This window comes from Pseudorca crassidens, chromosome 12, assembly GCF_039906515.1.
Source record: "Pseudorca crassidens isolate mPseCra1 chromosome 12, mPseCra1.hap1, whole genome shotgun sequence".
Taxonomy (NCBI): Eukaryota; Metazoa; Chordata; class Mammalia; order Artiodactyla; family Delphinidae; genus Pseudorca; species Pseudorca crassidens.
In genome coordinates this window covers 70,053,044-70,065,214 of record NC_090307.1, presented here as the reverse complement: position 1 = coordinate 70,065,214, position 12,171 = coordinate 70,053,044, and the positions used below count along the sequence as shown (strand labels likewise).

At 42.0% G+C, this 12,171-nt stretch overlaps 1 protein-coding gene across 2 annotated transcripts in view; it reads left to right on the top strand.

Annotated features, from left to right (window-relative positions):
- KREMEN1 (kringle containing transmembrane protein 1) overlaps positions 1–12,171 on the top strand; it is a 64,507-nt gene that overhangs the window by 35,227 nt on the left and 17,109 nt on the right. For both annotated transcript variants that reach the window (XM_067700361.1, XM_067700362.1), the window contains exons 4-5: positions 5,038–5,162; positions 11,516–11,669. In XM_067700361.1, the coding sequence (XP_067556462.1) occupies positions 5,038–5,162; positions 11,516–11,669 (279 nt within the window). The remainder of the gene's footprint in view (positions 1–5,037; positions 5,163–11,515; positions 11,670–12,171) is intronic.

The window sequence follows — 12,171 nt, the reverse complement described above, 5'->3', positions numbered from 1 at the left end:
GGAGGGGCCAGAGTTAAGCCTGGGGTCCTTCTGACTCGAAAGCCCACATTTGTGAATGCTGCAAAATGCTGGCTGCTTCTGGACAGGTGATGGTAGCACCAGTGCTCTTCAGAACGTTGCCAAGAACCGGGAAGTGAGCAAGCAAAAAACAACCCCTGAGCTACAGTATGGATGGCCGAAAGTGGGAAGTGGTAAAGGCCTTCCCTCTTTCAGAAACTATTATTTTCCACACAGTTCTAATAAGCTCGATAGTTTTCTTCTAAGCCTAAGAAGCAGAAAATTAAGAAGAGGATAAGCAAGGACCACAGGCACGAACAGTAGCAAGTAGATGCTAAGACTCCTTCCAGTTCTAATGTTCTGAGGGTTCAGCTGCCCCAACAGTAACCACGGAGACAGGTTAACTATTATAGTCAGACACAGGAACACAGAAAAGCACACCAGTCTGGGACCATTTGGTGACGTACATCTGGTGACCTCAAGCCACCAAGAAAAACTTAAAAGTGTGTAAGTTAAACTAAGTTTTTTTAAAAAAAATAGCTAATGCATTTTAGAAAAGTTTCATCCAAAATGATAAAGATAGAATTTTAAGTTTTAAAGTTAACCTTTAATGGAGAACTTGGTTATCTGGAATGGTGTTTCCAGATAGTCAAAGAGGACAGAGAGGAGTCAAAACCAATGGGTACTGGCTGTAAGTGGACGTCGTGATGCAGATCAGCTCTGCCTTTCACTCTGCTCTGCTCTCTCGACTCCCTGCTGCCTAAGAGGTACCTCTCTCTCTCCATGAGTTCAGCTGGCAGTGTGGGACACATTTGTTCACTCAGCACACAGTTTTAGAGCACCTGCTGTATGGCTAGGACCATGCTAGGCCCTGGGAATACAAGTGGGCAGAAGGTACAGTCCTACCCTTAAGTTGTTCATGGTTAACTGGGGAGAGAGACACATAAACAAGTGTTTAGAATCAAGCTTAGCATAGGCTGCTGTAGGACTACACAGCAGGGGCGTATAACCTGTTTTGTGGGATGGGAGGATGATGGGAGGCCCATGGGGCTTCCCAAGGGAAATGATGCTCAGGCTGCAATCTTAAGCAGGGAAGAGCATTCTAAGCAGAAGAAACAGACTTTTGTAAGAAAGTCCAGAGGCCATAGAGCAATGTGCAGGTGGGAAACTTGCAGATGCACTATGATTTATCTTGGCTTTCATATAGAATGTGAGCCGAGGGATAGAGAGAGGGGTCATGCTGATGGGGGTGGGGTAGGGGAACAGCACAGATCAGGCAGGACCTTGTGTACCATGTGAGAGAGTTTGGACTTTATCCTGAAGGGCAGCATGGGAGCTTTGAGGGTTTTAGGCAGGGCTCCTGCATACCTCTGCATCTCCTGCTGCTTTTCCCTCTCTTTCACTGGTCATACTCACTACTTTGTGTTCCTGCAAAGGCCAAGGTTGTTCTTGCCTTAGGCCTTTGCCCTTGGCCTTCCTCTGCCTGGAATGTACTGTAAAGATTACTCTGCTTGCAGTGTACTAACTAGATTAGAATAGGGTGAGCCTAGGAGCAGGGAAATGGAATAGGAGACTGATGGAATAGTCTGAGTGGGAGAACGGTGGCCTAAACGGGGGAAATGGCAGGCTGGATAGAGACGTGGACAGGTGTCTGCAGTATTTTAGGAGGTAGAATTGACAGTGTCTGGCAAGCGATTGACTTGGGTGTCAAGGATGATACCTAAGGCCATGGGTATTCAGAGGGGTGGAGCAGCAGCAGCATGGTGTGGTCTGATTTCCAGTGATCTACCTCCCGGTGCGTTTTGGGACCTCACTGCCCCACTGGAACATGAGCTGCCTGGATTTGCTCACCGAATTATTGTGAATAAAGCTTATAGGTTCCAGCTGCATCAATGCAAACTACGACCCTGTTTATGTCTAATCTTAACATTTATGATTATGTGCCTTGGGCTGTCTATAAATGAATACATAATATCATGCTTATTTGTGAACATAATGGAATAAATGAGAGAGAAATCAGAGTAAATGACCAAGACGATCACGATCAAGTAGCTCTTATTAAAAACCATTAAACGCATGGCTCAGGTTTCCATATGTAAAGCCCCTTTAACAAACTGGGCTTATAAGATATGCCTCCGACTAGAGATGCTTACTTAACTCACTGCATTTGTTTAAACTCTAAAATCCAGCCATTCCCAAGCTAGGCCCCCACTGAACACTGTGAACTCCTACTGCCTAGAGCTTTTCTGTTTGCATTTGCTTCTATAGAGATTTGGTTTGTTTCCGAAAGATGCATTTTAACATTTGTGTGGTGAGCCACATTTGTTATATTTGAACCATGTGTGATGCAAAGGAGAAGGGTAACCACTTGGCTTAGGGGGGAAGGATGACTCTTTGAGTTAACTTCCTGCCAATTTAAAATGAGCTGGTTAAATGCAGATGGTGACAGAAATTAAAAAGTGTGTATGTGTACATATATATATTATGCACACATATACCTATATACATGTATATTTTTATATGCCAAAAACTAGTTTGGATATAAAGCTTACTAAACTGGACCGTGCTGTTCTCCAGTCTTAAACATAAAGGAAAAGTGCTTCCTAAGAATCTATATGTCTCACTTTGGAATTGGATAATGTATAACTCTTGACTGACCTAGAAGTGCTTCTAGGACCAGGCCTCATTCATGTCTTTTTATAGCTGTAGTTATGTAAACTGTGAGGAGCCAAACAGAGAACGTAGGGAAAGGGCTTCATCTGATAGTGAAGTGATTCATAAATTAATAACACAGATGGAAAACTAAGGGGCAGAGAGGTTGATTTGTCCATGGCTCACAATAAATTCATTCCTTCATTCAATGAGCATATATTTAGTATGTGTTATATAGGTGTGTTAGTTGTCTATTGCTATATGACAAATTACTCTAAAATTTAATGAATCAAAACAGCACACATTTTTTAATGACTTTTTTAAAAATTATTTTTATTTATTTATTTGGCTGCGTTGGGTCTTCGTTGCTGCACGTGGGCTTTCTCTAGTTGCGGCGAGCGGGGGCTACTCTTCGTCGCGGCGCACGGGCTTCTCATTGTGGTGGCTTCTCCTGTTGCGGAGCACTGGCTCTAGGCGCACAGGCTTCAGTGGTTGCGGCTCGCAGGCTCAGTAGTTGTGGCTCGCGGGCTCTAGAGCACAGACTTAGTAGCTGTGGCGCATGGGCGTAGTTGCTCCACGGCATGTGGGATCTTCCCGGACCAGGGCTCGAACCCATGTCCCCTGCATTGGCAGGCAGATTCTTAACCACTGCACCACCAGGAAAGCCCCAGCACACATTTATTATCTCACACTTTCTGTGGGCCAGGAAATCTGGGCATGGCTTAGCTGGGTCCTCTGCTTCAAGGTCTCTCATGTGTCTGCCAGGGCCGGGATCTCCTCTGAAGGTTCCTCTGGGGAAGGATCTACTTCAAGCATACATAGTTGTTGGTGGGATTCAGCCTTTGCAGAAACTGAAAGTCTCAGTTCCTTGCTGGCTGTTGGCTGAAGGCCATTCTCAGTTCCTTGCCATATGACATCTTGGGCATGATATGTTGCTTTAACAAAGTATATAAGCTGAGAGGGCGATAGAGAGAGTCTACTAGCAAGACTAAAGTCACAGTCTCTTGTAACCCAATCACAGAAGTGGCGTCCCATCAACTTTGCCACATTCTGTTGGACGAAAGCAAGTAACTCTTCCAGCCCACACTCAAGGGGAGGGGATCACACAAGGGCATGAACACCAGGAGGTAGGGATCATGGAGGGCCGTCTTTGAAAGCTGTCTACCACAGTTGGTATATATATTTAGGTTTCCTTATTCTCAGTTGCAGCTTTTTCTACTAGACCAGACCATCTGATTGTGTGAAACACTAATATGTTCACTGTGGTAAACAGAATAATCTCCTTCCCCAAAATGTCTATTTTGTAACCCCCAGAATCTTTAAATATGTTACCTTACATGGCACATGTGATCAAGTTAAGAATTTTGAGATGGGGAGGATTGTCCTGAATTACCCAGGTGGGCCGGTGTAACCACACAGGTCCTTGTAACATAGAGGCAGGAGGACTAGAGTCAGAGAAGGTGATGTGATGATAGAAGCAGAGGGGGGCAAGCAGAGGCTGGGATGGGGCAGCCACAAGCCAAGGAATAGGGGCAGCTTCTAGGAGACGGAAAAGGCAAGGAACAGGTTGTCCCCTCGAGCCTGTGAAGGAACACAGCTCTGCTGACGCCTTGATTTTAGCCCCAAAAGACCCATTTAGTACATCTGACCTCCAGAACTGTTAAGATAATGAATTTATGCTACTTTAAGCCACTAGATTTGTGGTCATTTATTCCAGTAGCAATAGGAAACTAATACATTCACCAAAGGACCTGGTTAAACCAACTTGCGGGGCTTTTTAAGAAACAAGGGGAGGCATAAGGCATAGGATGGTGGGCTTCCAAGGGCTTTTTTGCTGTCCAGTGACTCTGAAACGTAATTTACATATTGTAGCTTCTCTGTTTTTAGGAAGTTATTCCTAGTTCTCATCAATACTAAATTCTATCAATATTGAACAGGTGAAAAATTTCTTAGGCTTAGTTATATGGGCCTCACTCGTCAAAATAAAACAAAAACATAGCAGCTAGCAGAGGACACTAAGGCTTCCTTTTTTTTTTTTTTGCGGTACGCGGGCCTCTAACTGCTGTGGCCTCCCCCATTGCGGAGCACAGGCTCCAGACACGCAGGCTCAGCGGCCATGGCTCATGGGCCCAGCCGCTCTGCGGCATATGGGATCTTCTTGGACCGGGGCACGAACCCGTGTCCTCTGCATCGGCAGGCGGACTCTCAACTACTGCACCACCAGGGAAGCCCAAGGTTTCCATTTTTAAAGCTTATTGCTTGTTATTCATTTGCACCTTAGGAGTGGAAATGTTGGCTGAGATGAGAGTACCTGACACAACACGCTTTTCCCTCTTGGTGTTCACAGCCAGATGTTGTAAAGTTCTTTTGTTTTTCTTTTTTCTTCAGTGCCTGGAAACCTTGGCTGCTACAAGGATCATGGAAACCCACCTCCTCTAACTGGTGCCAGTAAAACGTCTAACAGACTTACCATACAAACCTGTATCAGTTTTTGTCGGAGTCAAAGGTTCAAGGTAATGGTTCTGTGGCTATGTATCTATAGAAAAAGATAAAGGTGTAAGTGCATTCTGCTAAGATACCTTTAAAACATATAAATTTTAAAAAACAACCTGTGAAGCTATATGACTGTATACTTTTTTGCCAAGGAGAAGTTGGAGGAAGCGTGAGGTTTGGGATTCAAGGGCGTGAGGCAGCACTCTGTCCAAAGACTGCGAGAAAAGGGGAGGAAAAGCACCAATATCTGCATCCCAGTTTGACCTCCAACACAGTTACATGTGTCCTTGAGCCCCTGCATGTTATGAGCAGAGACATCTCTGGCTCCGTGGGGGATCTGGGAATAAGCCAAGGTAGTGGTTACTTCTTTGATACATTAGGGTGCCCTAGCCTGGACACCAGTCCAAAATAGTTTCTTTCCTTCCTATCCATTCTTCTATCTGAAACTCATTCGTCGGCCATGAAGGTTCAGTAATGCTCTTGTTTATTATATCAAAAAAAAGAAAGAAAGTCTTTCCCTCCCTCCCTCCCTCCCTTCCTTCCTTCCTTCTTCAGTCAAAAGATCATTAATCAGGCCCAAGCGAGGAGAATAGACTGGCAGGGTTCAGGGCCTCTGTGGGGCAGGTAGCTGAGCAAGGCAGTTAGCCCAACGTGATCAAGGGATTGGTTGCTTGCAAAAGATTGAGCGTATAAGTAACTATATTGAGGATAATGGGAGCTAGGTTTCTCATTATTAGAGAAGAAAGCCAGGGAAAACTGGAATGAAGTCTATAGTGTTGGACAGGGATTGAAGTTATTAGTGTAGTGTATGGTTTCTGATACATATATATAGAGAAGTAAATTTAACTATAAAAGTGTGTGTGTGTATGTATGTATGTATATACATGTATATTTCCTAGGTCTGTCCACTGAAAAGGCCTGGGAACAGTGCCACACTGGTAGTAAAGGTCACATTTAGCACTCATATCTTGGTTTATAAATACTGTTCTCCATTAAAAAGAACTAGGGCTCCTTGGAGAAAATTGCTGATTCTAGAGAAATCGCAAGATAAGGTTGTTGAGTTTTTTTTTCTGAGAAAGCACAAAATGATCCTGAAACATCTTGTACAAGAAAGTAAGGAATGTGAGGGACTTGTCAAAAGGACACAGGAACCCACTTGGAGGGACTCCCACTGGCTAAATCTAACATAATTTGAGCTTCAAAACAAATAATAAGAATAATAAATATACTCCATTAAATAAAATAAGAATCTGCAAATTCACGCTGATATAAAAAAAATAACTGAATACTACCAAATGTAAAATAGATAGCTAGTGGGAAGCAGCCACATAGCACAGGGAGATCAACTTGGTGCTTTGTGACCACCTAGAGGGGTGGGATAGGGAGGGTGGGAAGGAGATGCAAGAGGGAGGAGATATGGGGATATATGTATAGCTGATTCACTTTGTTATAGAGCAGAAACTAACACACCATGGTAAAGCAATTATACTCCAATAAAGATGTTAAAAAAAAAAGTGAACAAATAAATGAGGAGAAGAAAAGCATTTCCTTACAGGAGAATGCCAACTAATAAATGTAGAAGAAATGATGGAATTAGAAAATTCACCATTTGGCCACCATCATAGTAATAATTGATTCAGAGAACAAATATCAAGGTATGTAAATATTCCACATCCTCATGGATGGTGAGTAAAAGTTTTACTAGTGAGTGAAAGTTGCGTGAGGAATAGGATATTTATATAGCTTCAGAGATCTCCCCACAAAATACTACCATAAAGGGAAAACAAGTAATTCTACAGTGAAGAAAACTGGCGTACACTACCATATGCAGGTGATCAAAGTTAGTATCACCAGTGATGGGACCACTAGACATTGTGTCTCACCTGACCTGTCAAGAGCATAACATCACTTTGGTGATTGTCTGCCAAAAATGTGTAATATGAATATAAGCATGAAACACTAGGTAAATCTGAAACGAGGGACATTCTACAAAATAGCCTTTATTCTTCAGAAATGTTAAGGTCACAAAGGTCAAGGAAGGCCTGCAGCTATTCCAGATTGAAGGAGACTGAGGAGACCCGACAGCTAAGTATGTCTGTGATGCTGGATTGGATCCTTTTCTACAAAGGCAGTTGCCAACTTGAATGTGGGTCTCTAGGTGAGAGGGAAAGGGCAGTTCTTTGTATTATTCTTGCAACTTTTCTGTAGGTTTGGAATTATTTCAAAATGAAAATACAGCATAAGTATTTGAGAAAACACAACACCCATTAATGAGAAAAGTCATAAGCAAACTAGGAAGAGAAGGGAACTTCCTCAATTTGATTACGAGCATCTACCAAAAACGCTAAAGCTAAATTTATGTTCAGTGGTGAAAGGTTCAGTGCTTTACATGTACGATCAGGAACAAACAGTGAGACCCACTGCCACCTCTTCTGATCAGCATTGTATTGGAGGTCCTTTCCAATAAAATAAGGAAAGAAAAGTAAATAAAAGGCATGTAGGTTGGAAAGGGAGAAGTAAAATTTTCTTTATTTATGGACAAGATGATCATGTATGTAGACATAAGGAATCTATGAGAAAGCTATTAGAACTAATAAGTAGATTTAGCAGGGTTGCAGTTTATAAGGTCATATACAAAAATTAGTTGCATTTCTATATACTAAAAGTGAACAATTAAATTTTCAATTTAAAAATTAATTTTAAAAATAATTTTTAATTAAAGTTTTATTTTAAAAATTAAAACAAAAATTTAAATGCTATTTACAGTAGCATAAATAACAGAAATAAGTTTAACAAAGGATATTGAAGACCTATACACTGAATACTACATGGCAAGGGAAAATTAAAGACGATCTAAATGAATGGAGACATAGACATTGTTCATAGATCAGAAGGCTCAATATTGTTATAATGTCAGTTTTCCCCAAATTGATCTATAGATTCAATACAATCCTAATCAAAATCATACCAGATTTTTTAAATTGACAAGCTGATCCTAGAATTTATATGGAAAGGCAAAGAACTTAGAATAATCAAAATAATTTTTAAAGAGATCATCCTAGGAGGACTTGCCCTGCATGATCTCAAGACTTTCTGTAAAGCTACAGTAATCAAGACAGTAGTATTGGCATACAAATAGTCACATAGATCATGAGTCAGATTTGGCATGTGGGCCAAATCCTACCACCCACATATTTCTGTAAAAAAAAAAAAAAAAGTTTTATTGACACACAGCCACACCCATTCCTGTATATATTGTCCAGGCCTGCTTTCATGTTTAGTCATTGAGAAGAGACCGTGTGACCCACAAAGCTGAAAACATTTACTGTATGACCTTTTATAGAAGGAGTTTTCCAACCTTTGTTATAGATCAATGGAACTGGATAGAGAGTCCAGAAATAGACCTGCACTTAGATGGACAGTTGATTTTCAACAGAGATGCCAAGGTAATTCAGTGGGAGAGAGGATAGTCTTTCAACAAATGGTTCTGGAGAACTGGAGCTCTTTATGAAAAACATGAACCCCTGTCCTTACATCACATCATAACTTCAAATTATACTACTGAAAAAATAGCTATAGTACTGACATAAAGATGGACATATAAGCCAATGGAATAGAATTTAGAGTCCAGAGATAAACCCATACATTTATTTAAGGCCAATTGATTTTTTTTTAAGTTTCTTTTTTATGTGGACCATTTTTTAAAAGTCTTTATTAAGTTTGTTACAATATTGCTTCTGTTTTATGTTTTGGTTTTTTGGCCCTGAGGCATGTGGGATCTTAGCTCCCTGAACAGGGATCGAACCCACATCCCCTGCATTGGAAGGCAAAGTCTTAACCACTGGGCCGCCAGGGAAGTCCCAAGGCTAATTGATATTTGACAAGGGTGCCATATCATTCAATGGGGAAAGAATAGTCTTTTCAACAAATAGTGCTGGGACAACTGGATATCCACATGGAAAAAGAATGAATTTGGACCCCTACCTCATATTACATATGAAAATTAATTAAAAATGGATCACAGGCCTACATGTAATAGCTAAAACTATAAAAGTTTAGAAAGAAGTATGGGTACAAATATACATGACCTTGGATTAAGCAGTGGTTTTTTTAGTTATGATACCAAAAGCACAAACAAACAAAGAAAAAATAGGTAAATTGGACTTCATCAAAATTTAAAACGTCTGTGTATCAGGGACACTATTAAGAAAGTGAAAAAGCAACTCACAGAATAGAGAAAATATTTGCAAAACATATATCTGAATAAAAATCTAATGCCCAGAATATATAAAGAACTCTTACAATGTGACAATAAAAAGACAAGCAACCCAACTAAAAAATGAGCAAATGATCTGTAGATTTTTTTTTTTATATTTATTTATTTATTTATTTATTTTTGGCTGCATTGGGTCTTTGTTGCTGCGCATGGGCTTTCTCTAGTTGTGGCTAACGGGGGCTACTCTTTGTTGCCGGTGCACAGCCTTCTCATTGCGGTGGCTTCTCTTGTTGTGGAGCATGGGCTTTAGGCACGCGGGCTTCAGTAGTTGTGGCATGCGGGCTCAGTAGTTGTGGCTCTCAGGCTGTAGAGTGCAGGCTCAGTAGTTGTGGTGCATGGGCTTAGTTGCTCCACGGCATAGTTGTGGCTAGCGGGGGCTACTCTTCGTTGCGGTGCACAGGCTTCTTATTGTGGTGGCTTCTCGTGTTGTGGAGCATGGGCTCTAGGCACGCAGGCTTCAGTAGTTGTGACACGCGGGCTCAGTAGTTGTGGCTCACAGGCTGTAGAGCGCAGGCTCAGTAGTTGTGGCTCACGGGCTTAGTTGTTCCAGGCATGTGGGATCTTCCCAGACCAAGGCTCAAACCCTTGTCCCCGGCATTGGCAGGCGGATTCTTGACCCCTGTGCCACCAGGGAAGCCCTGATGAGCAAAGGATTTGAATAGACATTTCTCCATAGAAGATGTACAAATGGCCAATAAGCACATGAAAAGATGCTGAATATTACTAGTCTTTAGGGAAATGCAAATCAAAACCCATCAGATACCACTTCATATAATAAATAACCTAGGACAGCTGTAATTTTTTTTAAACGACAAAAGCAAGTGTTAGTGAGGTTGTAGAGAAATTACAACCCAGAAATCTCGTTTCTAGGTATTTACCCTAGAGAAAGGAAAACTTATGTTCACACAAAAATCTACACAAATGTTTATAGCAGCTCTATTTTATAATTATGAAAAACTAAAAACAACTCAATGGATTAACAAACTGTGGTACATTCATACAACAGACTACTGCTCAGCAAATTATAAAATACATGCATCAATTTGGATGAACCTCAGAGACATTATGCTGAGTGAAAGAAGCCACTCTCAAAACATAACATACTGTATGATTCCATGTACAGTATACAATGTCTTAGTCCATTCTGGCTGCTGTTACAAAATGGTTGGCTTAAACCAAGCATTCATTTCTCATGGTTCTAAAGGCTGAGAAGTCCAAAATCAAGGCTTTGGCAGATTTGGTGTCTGGTGATGGCCCGTTTCCTGGTTCATAGATGGCCATCTTCTCACTGTGTCCTCGCATGGCAGAAGGGGCAAGGGGGTCTCTTTTATAAAGGCTCTAACCCCATTCATGAGAGCAAGCCCTCACTTCCCAGAGGTCTCACCACTAAGTACCATCACATTGGGAATTAGCTTTCAACATATAAATTTCGGGGGTTGGGGGGGACACCGGCATTCAGTCTATAGCGTATGACATACTCGAAAAGATAAAACTATAGTGTAGAAAACTAATTAGTGGTTGCCAGGGGTTCTAGAGGGAGAACTATTATATAAAGCGATAGCACAAGGAAGGTTCCTGGGGTGATGCACCTGTTCTGTATCCTGATTGTAGTGGTGGGTGTACAAATCTATACATAGGTTAAAATTCATAGGACTGTGTACCATATAAATAGTCGTACTGTATGGTAATATAAAAAATAAAAATGTTAAATGGGGCCTAGAGTAAGTTTTCTGTGAGTACTAACTTTAAAGCATTTACCACCTGGCACATAGTAAACATTCAATAAAGTGTTTAGCTGTTATTATTATTAATGTTTCAAGTTAATGAGATTCCCCCCTGCCTTTAACTTACTTAAATACAGTAGAAATGCAAACATTAATAAGGGATGCTTACTGAAGGGGAAGCACCTTGGTGGTGTGTAGTTACCAGTCCACATGTAATGAAGTGTGGTGAGGGTGGGATGAGGCAGAGGTCCCTGGGGAACATGGGCTGGGAAGACGAAGTGCTTGCTTGCTGGGGGCCAAACCTGCCAGGCTCCTTCAGGCCACCGACACCCCTGACTGACGCTTACCAAGTGCTGCTTCTCTGTCGTGGCAGTTTGCCGGGATGGAGTCAGGCTATGCTTGCTTCTGTGGAAACAGTCCTGATTACTGGAAGTACGGGGAGGCAGCCAGTACTGAGTGCAACAGCGTCTGCTTCGGGGATCACACCCAGCCCTGTGGGGGCGATGGCAGGATCATCGTCTTTGACAGTGAGTATGCCCTGTGCCCGGCACTGTCCAAGGCACAGGAACCCTGGGCCAGGGGAACCAGCCTGCCCCTGCTTCCTCCCTCCCCGTTATCCATTCATTCACTTGGCAATACTTATTAAGCACCTACTACAGGCCAGGCAGTCACTGACCAGACCCTGGGGATACAGCACTGAACCAGAAGACTCTAGAAGGGAGCACAGACGTTTAACAAGTAATTACTTACAGTTGTGCCCTGGCCTATTGTGAGATGCTCAGACAACCTAGAAAAGATAATAGGGACACTGATGTAATGGTTCAGTATCAGCTTTAAGATCCTCTTGTTTAATGTAATTTGCAAGCCCTTTTAGTGTTTTCTGAGGCATCTGAGATCTTACTGTGATAAGATCACACACATCTTACTGTGATAGAGCAGAGAAGAGATGCAAAGCTTCGAGTTATCTTTCCAGGCCTGGTACTGAGTGTGCTCTGACCCACCCATCTCCTCCCTGACCCGCCACTCCGC